The 16968-nt window shown below is 40.4% G+C and overlaps 1 protein-coding gene across 2 annotated transcripts in view; it reads left to right on the top strand.

The window, feature by feature from the left end:
• Positions 1–4177: 4177 nt before the first annotated feature.
• Positions 4178–16968, top strand: part of UBXN2A (UBX domain protein 2A) — a 41472-nt gene continuing 28681 nt past the window's right edge. The window contains exons 1-2 of one of the 2 annotated variants that reach the window (XM_021697368.1): positions 4178–4361; positions 16190–16242. In XM_021697368.1, the coding sequence (XP_021553043.1) occupies positions 16202–16242 (41 nt within the window). In that variant the 5' untranslated portion in view covers positions 4178–4361; positions 16190–16201. Of the gene's footprint in view, positions 4362–4534; positions 4577–16189; positions 16243–16968 lie in introns of those variants that run through there. The other variant, XM_021697369.1, reaches the window with a different exon arrangement.

Genomic DNA, 16968 nt, shown 5'->3' on the forward strand with positions numbered 1-16968 from the left:
CTCCCTCTCTCTCTCTCTCTGGCAAATAATAAAATCTTTAAAAAATAAAATAAAATAGGGCGCCTGGGTGGCTCAGTTGGTTGAGCAACTGCCTTCGGCTCAGGTCATGATCCTGGAGTCCCGGGATCGAGTCCCGCATCGGGCTCCCTGTTCGGCAGGGAGTCTGCTTCTCCCTCTGACCCTCCTCCCTCTCATGCTCTCTGTCTCTCATTCTCTCTGTCTCAAATAAATAAATAAAAATCTTAAAATAAAATAAAATAAAATAAAAATAAAAACTAAAAATCTAGTTCCTTAGATATACTACCTATATTTCAAGTATTCAGTAGCAAAATGTTGCTAGTAGTTAATATATTAGACAGTGCAGAAACAATTCCATTACCTCAAAAAGTTCTATTGGACAGCTCTGGCCTAGATATTCATCTTGAGGTAAGGGAAATGCTCAAAGATGATGACTGTATTTGTAACCTGAACTGGATGGTTGGAAGGGATACCAACTGGAAAAGGGGATGAAGGATCAGGAGCAGATTCCTGAGGGTCACCTATCATTTTTCTATGTCAATTCAAGAAGCATTTACTGCCCCCTAGTATGTACCTGTGTAATAGCTACTATATAAAGTGCTCTGGAGAATATCTAACAAATACATGATTCAGTTTGTACCCTTAAGGAGCTTATAGTGGCTTATAACTAAAAAGCCAACAGAGTCAATCCTGGGTTTTGGCACCCAAAAACAAACAAACAGAGAAAAGAATTAAAGAGCAAATGAAACCCAAAACCTAGTAGGAGAAAGGAAATAATAAAGATTCGAGTGGAGATTTAAAAAAATAGAAAACAGAAAAACAATGGAGAGAATCAATTAACTTGAAAGTTGGTTCTTTCAAAAGAGTAACAAAACTTTAGCTAGACTGACCAAGAAAAAAAGGGGAAAAAACCCAATTATTAAAATCATAAACGGGGGCACCTGGGTGGCTCAGTCAGTTGGGCTGCTAACTTCGGCTCAGGTCATGATCTCGGGACATTGGGATCAAGCCCCACATTGGGCTCCCTGCTCAGCGGGGAGCCTGCTTCTCCCTCTCACCACCCCCCTCATGCTCTCTCTCTCTCTCTTAAATAAATAAATAAAATCTTTAAAAAAAATTCATAAATGAAAGTGGGGACATTATTACCAACCTTATAGAAATAAAAATCATAAGAAAATACTATGAACAATTGTATGACAACAAATTAGGTAATCTCGGTGAAATGGACAAAATTCTAGAAACACACAAATGACCAAAACTGACTCAAGAAGAAACAGAAAATCTGAACATATGTACAATAAGAGATTGAATCAGTCATCAAAAACCTCCCGACAAAGAAAAGCTCAGAACTAGATGATTTCACGGTTCTACTAAACAATTCTCCCAAACACTTAAGAATTGACACCAATCCTTCTCAAAATATTCTGAAAAATAGAAGAGGAGGAAGCACTTCCTAACTCATTCTATGAGACCAGCATTATATTGATACCAAAGCTAGACAAAGATATCACAGTAAAAGAACCACAGAGCAAAATCCCTTATGAATATAGATGCGAAAATCCTCAACAAAATACTAGCAAACCAAATCCAGCAGCATGTCAAAAGAATTCTATACCATAACTGAGTGGTATTTATCCCAAGACCATTAATTGGGAAAAGGACAGACAGTCTTTTCAAAAAATGGTTCTGAGAAAACTATATACACATGCAAAAGAATGAAGCTGGACCCTTATTTTACACCATGTACAAAAATTAATTCAAAATGCATCAAACACCTAATGTAAGAGCTAAAACTATAAAAGTCTTTGAAAAAAAAAAACAGGAAAATCTTCATGACAGTGAATTTGGGCAATGGTTTCTTGAATATGACTGCAAAAGCATAGGGGAAAAAGGAAAAATAAATAAATTGAACCTTATCAAAATTTAAAACTTTTGAGTATCAAAGGACACCATCAACAGAACGAAAGAACAACCCACAGAATAGGAGAAAATATTTGCAAAACATCTCTCTGATAAGGAGTTAATATCCAGAAGACAATAAAAAAAAAAATCCCACAAAACTACAACTCAATTACAAAAAACAATCCTATTTAAAAATGGGCAAAGACTGGGGCACTGGCTCAGCTGATAGAGCATGGGATTCTTGATCTCAGGGTCATGAGTTTGAGCCCCAGGTTGGGCGTAAAATTTACATACATACATACATAGAAATGGGCAAAGGACTTGATTAGACATTTTTCCAAAGATATACAAATGGTCAATAAATACATGGAAAAAGGGTGCCTGGGTGGCTCAGTCAGTTAAGAATCTGTCTTCCGCTTGGGTCATGATCCCAGGATCCTGGGATCTAGCCCCTCCACTGGCTCCCTGCCCAGTGGGGAGTCAGCTTCTCCCTCTCCTTCTGCCCCTCCCTGACTGCTCCTGCTCTCTCTCCCTCTCTCAAATAAACAAAATCTTTTTTTTTTTTAAAGATTTTATTTATTTATTTGACAGAGAGAGACACAGCGAGAGAGGGAACACAAGCAGGGGGAGTGGGAGAGGGAGAAGCAGGCTCCCGGCCGAGCAGAGAGCCCGATGCGGGACTCGATCCCAGGACCCCGGGATCATGACCTGAGCCGAAGGCAGACTATTAACGACTGAGCCACCCAGGTGCCCCTGAAATAAACAAAATCTTAAAAAAAAAAAAAAAAGTTCATGAAAAAATGCTCAACATCACTAGTCACTAGGGAAATAAAAATCAAACCCACAATGAATACCAACCACTTCACGCCCGTTAGGATGGCTATTGTAAAAACACCAAAACAATGGAAAACAACAAGTGCTGTCAAGGGTATGGAAAAACCTGAATGCTTGTGCACTGCTGAAGGGAATATTAAAATGCTGTACTCATTGTGGAAATCAGTTTGGCAGTTCCTCAAACAGTTAAACATAAGCCATATGATCCAGTAATTCTGCATCTAGATATATACAAAATAATTGAAAGCAAGAGACTAATCAGATACTTGTATACAGATCTTCACAGCTCGATTGTTCACAAGAGCCAAAAGTGGAAACAATCCAAATGTCCATCAGCAGGTGAGTGGATAAACAAAAGGGGGTATATACAACAACGGAATATTTTTCAGCATAAAAAAGAATAAATCCTGATACCTGCCGTAACAGGGATGAACCCTGAAAACATAATGCTAAGTGTAGTAAGGGCAGACACAAAAGGACAAATATTGTATGATTCCAGTTATATGAGATACCTAGACTAGGGCAGCTTCATGAGATAGGAAGAGGTAAAAGGACTATTGCAGTGAGGTGTGGAGGGTGAGGGGTGACTATTCCTCTAGGGGAACTCTGACCAGGAGCTCGGCAACTGTATCCAAAGTCAGGCAAAAAAGGGCTTTTCTTTCACAGGGAGACGTGAACAAAGACTAGAAAGAACTGGGTGTGGGGGAGTGGGAGGAAAGGGGGCAGGTGGCAGTGACCACCCAGCACATCAGTGTTTTGCACGAAGGTGAGCCGATTTTTCAGGAGTGGTGGATAAGAAGGGGTTGCAGACCGGCTCAGGCTGATGGTGGGTCGAAGTTTAGGGGCCTGGTGGAAGGAGAGCAGCTTAACTAAAGTTTGGTCAAGTCAAGGTAGCCCGTATTTCGTCCAGATTGGTCAGTGAGTGCAATCAGTTCACCTTACCATTTACGAGGCAAAACCGAAGGGAATTTGGACGGTCTGTGTCTGACCTGTCATAGGTAAAAACAAGGGTGCACGCGTGAGTCATATCTGAGTTACACGGGGAAGGATGGTTCCCTGCGGTAAACCCTTTCAGGAGCACAAAAGGGTGGGGGGATTTCTTTAACCGTCGCTTTCCAGAATCACAGGGCTCGGCTCGGGTAAAGTTCAGCGTTGTCACAATGCAGGGAAATCTCTCCGCGGACTCAATCAGAGGCTGGAAAGGTAGAGAGGTAAGTAGACGCTGGGTTCTCCGTTGAGCCCACACCTCGCTCCCAGCATTTTCCCGGCCGGGTGAGAAGGCAGCCAGCGGCGGCGCCCGCGGCAGACAGGAGACGGCCGCCATTAGTGCGCGTCAGCCGGGGCCTGAGGCGGCGGCGGCCGGCCCCACCCCCGCGCGCGCGCTCTTGGGGCTGCGCGGAGCCTGCTCGGCGCGCGCTCGGCGCCCGGCGGCGAAGGCCCAGGGAGGCGGGCCGGGTCCCGGCGGCGCGGGCCGCGAGCCTCAGCGGGTCTGGGGCCGGCGGTGCTCCCCGTCTGAGGGGCTCCAGCCCGACAGCAGCGGGGGCGCCCGCGGCCCCTGAGCGAACGGAAGACCAGGCCGGGAGGCGGCAGCGCGGCCGTGCCCGGAGGTGAGTGCGCTGGGGCCGCGCTGCGTTCGGCGGGGTGAGGGGCTGGGACGTTGGCTCGCCGCCGGGCGTGGGCGGGCGTTTCCCGGGCGGGGCGCGGGGGGGTTGTCCTTGGGTCGGGCGGAGCCGCAGCGCTCGGATCACTCTCGGTGAGGCCGGGGTCCGGGCCGTTTCGGCGACGCTGGCGGCGGCGGTCGGGGCCAGACTGGCCAGCTCAGGTGAGCCGCGGCTCCGGCCTGCTGCCTGTGCTTGCGTCCTGCGTGGCGAGCTCCGTGGCAGCACCGCGGAGGGTTGCAGTTCTGCGGGCGCTCGGAAACTTCGAGTTCGGTGCACTTAAAATGCCCCATTTCCAAAGGCGTGCGCTGCTGGAGCACGGTGCAGAAATACAGCACGTTTGTTTGGGGTGGCCATTTTTCAGGTAGCTTCACCACGTAGTGGTGGTAGTCTCCCACGACTGTCTCCCACGACAGTCTTTTTGTAGGTTTCGAGGTTGTAGGTTTTCCATGTTTAATTTTTTGTATGTGCGTCTTTTTACTTGCAATTTCTTGTTAGCAATAAGGAACGTTAGGGTGGCGTCCAACATCGGTTCCTTCGTACATCACAGGAGATAATGGCAAATAAAGAGGAAACTGACAGTCTTTATTGATGTCAGTGTGGAACTGAAAAGTATGACGTATGAACACGTGAAAATCGGCTTCCGTATTTCAAAGTCATGGCTCAAGTGTGTTTTGGGAGTGTTTTATACGTTTTTAAATTACAGTTTAGTTTTTAATGGGGAAAACTACTTAAAAGTTGATGTTGTTATGTCTTCTGTGTAAATATGCAGAAAGGCGTATTGATTTTAAAGGCAGTTAGATTCAGTGAATATTGAGCATCTATACCGCTGAAGTTAGTGCTATGAACTGATGGCATCCAAAAACAGGAGGAATGGTGTGCAGGTTGGAGAGAGTGATTAAGCACGCAAGTAGTAATGATACGAGGCAGAATACAGTATTAACAGAAACTCCAGTTTGTTGAGTACTGACTCTTAGCCCTACACTGTGGTAAATACTTCACATTCATACTTTACTCAGTGCTTAATGTTAATTACCTAATTTATTCAGAATTTTTAATACCTACTGTTTGGTGATTGCCCACGATACCATGGTGACCCCTATAGATTATTTTTTTCTTTTCTTTTTTTTTTTTGGATCCCTATAGATTTTGCCTTTAAGGACTTTACATTGCTATTAGGTTAAACAACTAATCACAAAAGTCTCATCAGTTGACCCTTGAACAATGGTGGGAGTGTTAGGGGTGCCAACCCCCACACAGTGGAAAATCTGTGTATGAATTCTGATTCCCCAAAAACTTAACTACTTACAGTCTACTACTGACTGAAAGCCTTAAAGTCAATTAGCACGTATTTTGTGTGTTCTATGTATTATGGTGTTTGCTTACAGTAAACTAGAGGAAAGAAAATGTTATGAAGAAAATCATAATAAGGAAGAGAAAATACATTTATAATATACTATATACTATGTATATAATACATTAATATACTATATTTATATGTACTATGCTTATAGTATATTACATGTATAAAGATGTATATATAGTACATTTATATTTATATATAGTATATTTATAAATGTACTATATTTAGAAATATCTGTATTTATAGAAAAAAAGTCTTCATATAAGTGGACTTCTGCAGTTCAGATGCCAGTAAACCTAGACAGAAGCTTAAAAAGGAAGAATATAGTATATTGTGAGAACTTGTAACAAGGGGATAACCAGCTTGGGAAATCAGTTAAAGTTTTCTTAGGAAAGTAATCTTCCAGCTAAGATGTTATGGGTAAATAGGAATTAGTTAAAGGTGACCCCCCCCAAAGGAGGGAAGAAAGGTCCAGGCAAAGGAAATAGGTTCCCCAGAGGGAGGTTCAAAGAAATTTAAGGAACTGAAAGGTCAGAGCAGTTGGATTTAGTGTGGAATGCAAAAGGGGGCAAGAGAGATGATGCCAGGTCTTTTAAGCAACGTTAAGAATTTGGGACTGGCTTTTTTTTCTTTACCTTTAAGCTTTATAGTGAAATTTTCAAACTACTGAAATGTGATGAGATAACAGTACAGTGAACTTCTCTGTAATATTTCCCAGAATATTTGGACCTTATTTGAAGAGCATTGGATGGTCATTGAAATGTTTTAAGCAGGGAAGTTTGTCAAATTTGTATCTTTTTTTTTTTTAAGATTTTATTTTTTATTTATTTGACACAGCACAAGCAGGCCGAGGGGCAGAGGGAAGGGAGAAGCAGGCTCCCCGCTGAGCAGGGAGCCCTCAAATTTGTATCTTTTTTTTAAAAAAAAGATTTTATTTATTTATTTGACAGAGACACAGCGAGAGAGGGAACACAAGCAGGGGGAGTGGGAGAGGGAGAAGCAGGCTTCCCGCCGAGCAGGGAGCCCGATGCGGGGCTCGATCCAAGGACCCAGGAATCATGACCTGAGCCGAAGGCAGACGCTTAATGACTGAGCCACCCAGGCGCCCCTCAAATTTGTATCTTAATCAGAAAGGTCATCCTGGGGGCATCTGGCTGGCCCAGTAGTAGAGCGTGAGACTTGATCTCAGGGTTGTGAGTTTGAGTCCCATGTTGGGGTTAGAGTGTATGTGTGTATATATATATATATATATATATATACACACAGAGAGAGAGAGAGAGAGAGAGGTCATCCTTACTCCTGTGTAGAAACTCCCTTGAGTGGGGACAAGAATGGAGTGAGGAAACCACCAAGAGGTGATATTTGGACCTAGAGTTACGGCTGTGAAGATAGAGCACATTCTAAGGGTACATAGTTGATCTCTCCTCACTCTGCTAATAATTTTATATTTAGTCTTTCAGAGAAATTGTGGAAAGTTTTCTTTTTTTTAAGATTTTATTTATTTTTCAACAGAGAGAGAGGGACAGTGAGAGAGGAACACAAGCAGGGGGAGGGGGAGAGGGAGAAGCAGGCTTCCCGCGGAGCAGGCAGTCTGATGCGGGGCTCGATCCCAGGACCCTGGGATCATGACCTGAGCCGAAGGCAGACGCTGAACGACTGAGCCACCCAGGCGCCCCTGTGGAAAGTTTTCTAAAGGAAATGGTATTTGAGCTGGGTTTTGCAAGGTAGATAACACTTCAGTCCTGGAATTCAGCCCTGGAATGAAAATGTCTTGGTGTCAAAGGATGCCTTAGTGACCTTGACAACCTCTGCTAAAGTGCCCCATTCCCCCTAGGATTTTTTCATCGAAATTACTTTTGTCACTATCACTTTGGTCCTTAGGGGTATTTAACTTCCTCAATAACAGTTTGTCTAGGAGAAGACAAAAAAGTATTTTCAGTTACTCTGCAATGAAGATAAGCTGAAACTTTACAAAATTTTTCATTTTTTATTATTTAACAGAAAACTAGAATTCTTTAAATATACAAACTGTCTTTTAAAGTGTTTGATTTTGATCCTGCCATAGTTTGTTTGCTCTTGGAGGCTTGGTGTCCTACTCCCATTCCATAGAAGATCTAGGTGCAAAGGACTCCACATGGAAATGTGATCCATCGGTTCCTTTGCCCTGTGTTTAATGCCAGGAATGGCTTTATCCCTATGGAGAAACTTCAGCTTCTACACAAAGATAGCATACTCCGTGGAATATCTTGATACAAAACCTTAATCTTAAAAAAAAAAAAATGCAGCCTGTCATGTGCATTTACAAAAATAAATACAATTGGTAATATACAGATTTTTTTCTATTTGAATTCTAATGTATACATCAAAAAAACTCCTTTTCTTAGTAGTCTGAATCTATTTTGACTGGATTTTCCTTTCAGTGGATATGTTCCAAAAAGCTCAATCTAGTCTCTCTCCTGACTGATTTTATCACTGCAGTTGTTGGGAGTAAGTGGGATAATAATTGGGAAGGTGTTTGGTAAACTGTGATACACAATACAAATATAAGATGGTAGTGGTACTAATTGGAAGTAAACTGAAGCAAAATGAAGGAAATTCTATTCATCTGTCCTTTCTAATACCAAGCTTCATGCTGGTAAAGTAGACATTTGTCACATGGCTTTTTTAATTCTCTGTAGTACAGTGCATGACTTAGGTTCATTTGTGTCACATGACTGTGATGATTGTAGAAGTTCACTCAGCTGATATAAATAGATTTTACATGGTTTATTACATAATACTAATTTAGGATAAAGACCTAAAATGATGACTCTTTAAAATAATGACTTTATGTCCATCTTAGATTTTTTGTTTTTGTTTTGTTTTAAGATTTTATTTATTTGACAGAGAGAGACAGCGAGAGAGGGAACACAAGCAGGGGGAGTGGGAGAGGGAGAAGTAGGCTTCCCGCGGAGCAGGGAACGCAGAGCAGGGAGCCCGATGCGGGGCTCGATCCCAGGACCCTGGCATCATGACCTGAGCCGAAGGCAGACGTTTAATGACTGAGCCACCCAGGCCCCCCTAGTTTTTTTTTTAAAGATTTTATTTATTTGACAGAGAGAGACAGTGAGAGAGGGAACACAAGCAGGGGGAATGGGAGAGGGAGAAGCAGGCTCCCCACGGAGCAGGGAGCCCGATGGGGAGTTTGATCCCAGGACCCTGGGATCATGACTTGAGCCGAAGGCAGACACTTAATGACTGAACCACCCAGGCGCCCCTATCTTAGATTGTTTTTACTTCATAATTCTATGCCATGTTTGCTATTAGTAATATAGTAGTATATTTTTCCTTGTTAGTCTGCAAACTCCCTAAGAGATTGTGTCTGTCCCATTAACCCTTCTTTCATTAATTCTAAACCAGTGCCTTGCACATGGTGGTGGGAGGTTCAGTAAATATATAAATGTTTTTAAAAGTTTAATTAGTGAAATCAAAACTAAAAGTTCAAAGTAAATCAGAGAAAGACAATCATATGATCTCACTCATACGTGGAATTTAAGAAACAAAACAGGGTCATAGGAGAAGAGAGGAAAAAAATAAAACAAGATGAAATCAGAGAGGGAGACAAACCATAAGAGACTTTTTTTAAAGATTTTTTTTATTTGACACAGAGAGAGCAGGGGGAGCATCAGGCAGAGGGAGAGGGAGAAGCAGGCTCCCCGCTGAGCAGAGAGCCCAATGTGGGGCTCATCCCAGGACTCTGGGATCAAGACCCGAGCTGAAGGCAGAAGCTCAACCAACCAAGCCACCCAGGCGCCCACCATAAGAGACTCTTAATCATAGGAAACAAACTGAGGGTTGCTGGAGGGGAGGGGGATAGAGGAATAGGGTAACTGGGTGATGGACATTAAGGAGGGCATGTGATATAATGACCACTGGGTATTAAATAAGGCTGATGAATCAATGATCTCTTCCTCTGAAACCAATAATACATTATATGTTAATTAATTGAATTTAAGTTAAAAAAATAAAGAAAAATAAATTTAACATGATTTAAAGCAAGTGCCTCCAAAAAGCAAACAAGAAAAAAAATCTAAAAGTTCATAGCCATGTTGAAATTAAAACTTTAGAGTAAGCCTGAAGATGTTTCTTACTGATCCTTGTAGCAGATTATGACAGAGGAACAGGAAAAGAGAAAGGAGCAAACATTATTGTATTCTTAGTATTTTTTTCTAGTCCTCAAAACAAACTTAATGAGGATGAAAATCATCTCCATGTTACAGGTTTGGGCTTAGAGAAGGTAAGTAACAACAAAGTCACCAACTCAAAAATGATGTAGTCAGTATTCCAGTACAAGTTAGTTTGAATCTAAGGTCGTCTTCATTCTCTTGGTGTCCTAAAACAAGTAAAAACAATTTATTAGTAGCTCATAACTATAAAATGAAAAATATTAGCAGTTTGCTAGAGAACAATAACCTGTTAAAGGGAAACCGTGAAATACTTCAGGGATGGCTCCTCTTGGTTTTGCACTAGGCCAGGCATTGTGGAAGAAACAGGCAATGTGTAAGTCATAATACCTGTCCTCAAGGATCTTAGATCCAGCTTAAAAACACAAAAAAACAACAGTAAACAGTCTCAGACAATATAAATACTGAAAATCTACATGCTTTAGGAGAGGAATATGAATGTGGGTTTAATATTTTACCTTTATGGTAGACACGGGACTTGAAGGATAATTAGGATTTGAATGCCCAGAAGGATGGTTACAATATGAACAAAAAAGTGTTATGAATATGTTATGTTTATGACATAATAAGGATCATATCTAAATTAAGGGATTATTTTAGAGTAGTTGAAAATAATGTTAGAAACAGCACCACCAGGATATAATGTCCACAAGGGTTGGAATCTTTGTCTACTTTGTTCCGAATGTATCAAGCACCTAGAATCATACCTGGTGTATAGTAGGTGCTGACTAAATACGCATTTTTAATGTTTTTAACAACTTTAGGTATAATTAATATGCAATAGGATGCACATATTTAAGACATACCATTTAATAAAATTTTTACCTGAAATGGTTTTCAATTCTATAATGCTTTTTTTTTTTTTTAAGATTTTATTTATTTATTTGAGAGAGAGAGCCTGCACATGCTGGAGCAGTGGGAGGAGCAGAGGGAGAGGGACAGGCAGACTTGCACTGAACCTGGAGCCCTATGTAGGGCTCCATCCCACAACCCTGAGACCACAATCCACACCAAAATCAAGTCAGACCCAGGCATCTCATAATGCTTTATTTCTTAAAAAAGAAGTAACTAAGTAAAAATGTAAACTTTTCTGATACCTGAATGGTTGGGATGGGTGTTTATATTTTTCTCTATTTTGTGTATGTTTGAAGAGGAAGGATTTTAAAGGGAAGCAATTAAATAGGTTTAGAAATATGAGATTTGAAGGACAAAGTCTTAGAAAAAATTAGTGAACATGAAATTCTGGTTTTCTGAATGTTTTTAATTTTTTTCTGCTTTTTAATTATTTTATTTTATTTTTTTAAAGGGTATTGTTTGGTGCCTCTTTTTTTTTTTTTTAAGATTTTATTTGTTTATTTGACAGAGACACAGCGAGAGAGGGAACACAAGCAAGGGGAGTGGGAGAGGGAGAAGCAGGCTTCCCGCGGAGCAGGGAGTCTGCTTCTCCCTCTGACCCTCCTCCCTCTCATGCTCTCTGTATCTCATTCTCTCTGTCTCAAATAAATAAATAAAATCTTTAAAAAAATAAATAAATAAAATAAAAGACAGTAGTATTAGAAAACTATAAATGCTCCCATTCCCTTTCCCTAAGTACAACTACTTTGAACTTAGCTGTTTTTTCTCTTATTTACAGTTATATTTCTAAACAACATGTACATTTTGAGTCCTTATTTTTGAACATTGCCTTTCGTATTGCTATTAGGATAGATAACCATCTTAGCTTTCTTATGTTTACTTCCTTTACCTTCTCACACCCTCTTAATGGTTTTAGTTCAGATTTTTTCTATACAATGAGTAAAATATACACTATTTTTTTTCCCTTTAGACCTGAGGTCCATCCTCGGTCCAAAGATTGTGCTTATATTTATCCAATAACTGTAATAAACATTGCAAACTCAAAAGAACATTGACAATATTGTATCTTATATTTAACGATCATTTTTAATGGCTGCATTTTTATTTATTTTTTAATATTTTATTTATTTATTTATTTGAGAGTGAGTGAGAGACATAGAGAGAAGGAGCAGGGGGAGGGGTCAAGGGAGAGGGAGAAGCAGACTCCCCGCTGAGCAGGGAGCCAGACATGGGACTCGAGCCTGGGACTCCAGGATCATGACCTGAGCCGAAGGCAGATGCTTAACCTACTGAGCTAACCAGGTGCCCCATGGCTGCATTTTTAAAGCATATAGTTTACATATAATTTATTTAATCTATATAAATCTTTATAATCTATGTGAATTATTGGTACAAAAAAATCTTGTCTGGTTTATTACTTTGTAAATCTAATGCTTAATCAGGTGCCTTACATATAATTAATATTGACTAAGATTCTTTGAATGAAATGGTCTATTTGCATTTTTAAGTTTAGAGAATAATTTTGGAAAAGCATTACAGGAAGGATTAAGAATTAGAAATACAAAATAACTTGATACAGTAGAGGCATCCAATTTGCCTTAATTGTTGGATGCCATCCTCTTGGATGCTGTGGCTTTAGTGAGTCCTACTTTACTCTCTAGCTACAGGGCAGAGTCTGAAGTTATGTTGGGATGCCATTGATGTTGCTGTCCCTCACTTTACATTCCACACTCAGTCCTCAGCCCCATTGCATTTCCTCCTTTTTCCTTGCCTTCCTGTTTCTCCTTGTCTTTCAGAATTTTTCACAATTGTCTTATGAAAGGGTTAGGAAATAAATTTGCTATCAATTTATATTCAATTCATAATTAAAGCTAGAGGTACCTATAACAACTTTCAATGATAGGATATTTTCCAGAGCAGAGTCCACTATCCTACTTTAATTCCTAGCAAAACAGAGCCTAAGTGGGAATTAGTGCTCAACACAAATTGCTGTGGTTATTGGCCCAGCTCCATTAGCAGGCCCTAAGAGCATTCAGACTGATTTTTATCGGGTGAAAGGCTGCTGCCACCAGATCCTCAGTTACCAGATTAAATTCACCTCCAGGTACTTTGGAGACTTTTTTGAGAGAGTGCTTTATTTTATTATTTTTTAAAGATTTTATTTATTTATTTGACAGAGAGAGACACAGTGAGAGAAGGAACACAGCAGGGGGAGTGGAAGAGGGAGAAGCAGGCTTCCCGCCGAGCAGGGAGCCCGATGTGGGGCTCGATCCCAGGACCCTGGGACCATGACCTGCTCCAAAGGCAGACGCTTAACGGCTGAGCTACCCAGGCGCCCCTGAGAGAGCACTTTAAGTGGTAGCAGTGGACTACTTCTTGTGGCCATTTTCTTGTTCTCATGGCTTTAGGATGGTTCTGGTGGATCTTCAGTGGCTATTACTTTGCAGGTTTGCCTTCTATTCAAATGTGCTTTTTTTTTTTAAGATTTTATTTATTTATTTGACAGAGAGAGAGAGCATAAGCAGGGGGAGCAGCAGGCAGAGGAAGAGGCAGGCTCCCCACTGAGCAGGGAGCCTAATGCAGGGCTCAATCCCAGGACTCTGGGATCATGGCCTGAGCCAAAGGCAGACGCTTAACCAACTGAGCCACCCAGGTGCCCCCAAATGTGCTTACATTTTTAAATATAGACATACACTATTTACATGTTATAGAAATGTTCATATATTTTTCACCCTGATTTTCCACATTTTTGGGAATTTAAGGGAACAGCAAAGTAAGCTGTATACACAGAATTTACCCACCACAGCTGTTATTTGTTAGGAAAAATTGAAAGGGAACTAAATTCCCAGTAGTCATGGTATAGCTGCCTGATGGAATAATATGTATCCTTTAAAAATAATTATGAAGCAATTTATGTAGCCAAATGGAAAAAGCACAGAAATGAAAAATACAGGAAACAAAAATCATTAATATACTAGCAATGCATTTGAATGTGTATGAAAAAATGGACAGGAAGAAGCAAAAGTTTAAATAGTTATTGTTGGGGGTAATAAAAGTATGGATTATTTTCTCTCTTTCCCAAACTTTCTCTATCAGTGTTTTGCCTTTATAAGAAAATATTGTAAGAAATAAGCGAACAAATCAGTGTTTAAAGTAGTCCCAAGCCATCTGTCCACTGAGAGGTCCTGGAAGCAACAACACAGTAGAAAAAACAAACATGCCAAACACCCAGATCTTGGTTTCTAAATACAGTTAAAAAAAAAAAAAAAGTAACTATGGCTTCTCAGAGAAAAGTCTGATTCATGGGCTGGGGCAGAGAAAGAACAAATGATCCTGGAGCATCTTCTTGCTCCAGAAAGTAAGAAGGTGTTCACAGGATGATGAATACGTATCAAAAGGACATCACACTGAAGGGGTTCCCACTGGACAAATCTGGGAAATGGAACATCAAAATAAATGGAACATCAAAACATTGACTAAAACAAAAACCCATGAGTCCATACACTTAGAGCTAAAAAAAGAAATAATAAAAGATAGACTTTTATTTTTTTTAGGATGGACTGTTCAGTAAACTCAACTGTCATGTGGAATCACTGTAAGATAAGTTCCAATTAGATCTGAGATTTAAAATTTTTAAATTAAAGTTGAGGGGGTGCCTGGGTGGCTTAGTTGGTTAAGCATCTGCCTTAGGCTCAGGTCATGATTCCAGGGTGCTGGGATTGAGCCCCACGCTGGGCTCCCTTCTCCTCCCCCCTGCTTGTTTTCTTGCTCTCTCTCTCTCAAATAAATAAAATCTTTAAAAAAACTAATATTGATGGTCACATCAGCAAAATGGCAAAATAGGCAGTTGTAAGCTCATGTTCCCACAGAAACATTGAAAAACACACAGAAACTGTTAGAACCAACTTAGAACTCTGGAAAGTAGCTCATGGTGTATAGCAGCCAAGCAAATGCTGAATCAAGAAAAATGCAGGGGCGCCTGGGTGGCTCAGTCGTTAAGCGTCTGCCTTCGGCTCAGGTCATGATCCCAGGGTCCTGGGATCAAGCCCCGCATCGGGCTCCCCGCTCCGCGGGAGGCCTGCTTCTCCCTCTCCCACCCCCCTGCTGTGTTCCCTCTCTCGCTGTGTCTCTCTCTGTCAAATAAATAATAAAATCTTAAAAAAAAAAAAAAAAGAAGAAAAATGCAACTTAAAAAGAGCAGGCAAAACACATCAAAAATGGGCAAAGCACCTGAACAGGTATTTCTCCAAAGAAGATAGACAAATGGCCAATAAACACATGAAAAAGATATTCGACATCACTAGTCACAATGAGATACACTTTATTAGGATGGGTAGTGTTTAATAAAACAAACTAACAAGTATTGACAAGGATGTGGAGAAATTAGAACCCTGGTACATTGCTGGAGGGAATACAAAATTATTCACAATAGCCAGAGGTGTAAACAGTCCAAATGTCCATCACCAGATGTGTAGGGGCGCCTGGGTGGCTCAGTCGGTTAAACGTCTGTCTTCGGCTCAGGTCATGATCCCAGGGTCCTGGGATCTAGCCCCACATCTGGTTCCCTGCTCAGAGGGAGTCTGCTTCTCCCTCTGCCTGCCCCTCCCGCCTGCTCATGCATGTGCGTGCACGTGCTCTCTAATAAATAAAATCTTGGGAAAAAACAGATGAATGTGTAAACAAAATGTATATATATACAATGGAATATTAGCCATAAAAGGAATGAATTTATGTTAAGTGAAATAAGCCAGACACAAAAGGACAAATGTATGATTCTATTTATGTGAAATATAAGGCAAATTCATTAAGGCAGAAGGTAGAATGGGGTTACTAGGCATGGGAAGAGAGAGGAAGAGGGAGTTATTGTTTAATGGGTACAGAGTTTCTTTTTGGGAAGTTGAAAGAGTCTTGGAAATGGATAGTGGTAATGATTGGACAACATTGTGGATGTTATTGATGCCACTGAATTGTACACTGTACATCTCGTCAGTTTGCTTCCCCAAGGAATTTTAAGAATGAGAATAAGAATGTTTCATTCACTTTTGTTTGTTAAACCAAAGGGCACACTATGGTTTTTATCATTATTCTTAAGAAATAGTTCTAAAAAAAACTTCTTTTGTTGGAAGATTATTAGACTCCAAAATTTATTTTTTATTATTGTACTCTGTAGATGAAAATGACAGCTTTGAGTTTGGTCACGTAAGTTCTTAAGACCCTTTCAGTGCTACTTTAGGGACACTTAATAGCGTATGTTAAAGATTATTAATGCATATATAAGAATGAACTTATTTTTAATATTTGAGGACTTTAGCTTTTGTTTATTTTTACTTTTACAGTAAGGCAAAAGAATGAAAGAAGTAGATAATCTCGAAAGTATAAAAGAAGAATGGTAAGTTAATTTAAGCTTTGCATTTCTTTGTTACTGCATTTCTTAGTATCTATTTTTACTGCATTTCACTGACAGATACAGTAAGTTTTCATTATGGGTCTTTCAGTTAAATAGCTAATGGCTGGGGCGCCTGGGTAGTTCAGTCATTAAGCGTCTGCCTTAGGCTCAGGTCATGATCCCAGGGTCCTGGGATCGAGCCCTGGAGCCCCGCGTCGGGCTCCCTGCTCAGTGGGAAGCCTGCTTCTCCCTCTCCCACTCCCCCTGCTTATGTTCCCTCTCTCGCTGTATCTCTCTCTGTCAAATAAATAAAATCTTAAAAAAAAATGGCTAATGGTAGTGTATTTTAAAGTAATTTTTTATCAAAGCTGCATTGAATGGATTCTAATGAAGTTTTACATGTTTTTGTTATTAAAATGTTAAATTTCTCTCTGTTAGCATATTACTTCTATTAAGTGAGAAATTCAAGTAACTGTTCCACTTTGTTAGTCTCTTATGTTGTACTGTCTTGGAGTCATAGTGGAAACATAATGGCTCTGGAGTCAGATAAACCTAAGTTTGAATCCCATCACTGTCTTTACTACCTCTTTGGCCTTAGAGCAACTTAGGTAGATTCTTTGAGCTTCTGTATCTTATCTACAAAACGGAGAGGGTGTACATATATGTTTGTACGTGTAAGGTTTTTATGAGAATTAGATAGCTGACATAAAGCACTCAGAATAGTATCAG

This window comes from Neomonachus schauinslandi, chromosome 10 (genome assembly GCF_002201575.2).
Source record: "Neomonachus schauinslandi chromosome 10, ASM220157v2, whole genome shotgun sequence".
In the NCBI taxonomy this organism is placed as follows: Eukaryota; Metazoa; Chordata; class Mammalia; order Carnivora; family Phocidae; genus Neomonachus; species Neomonachus schauinslandi.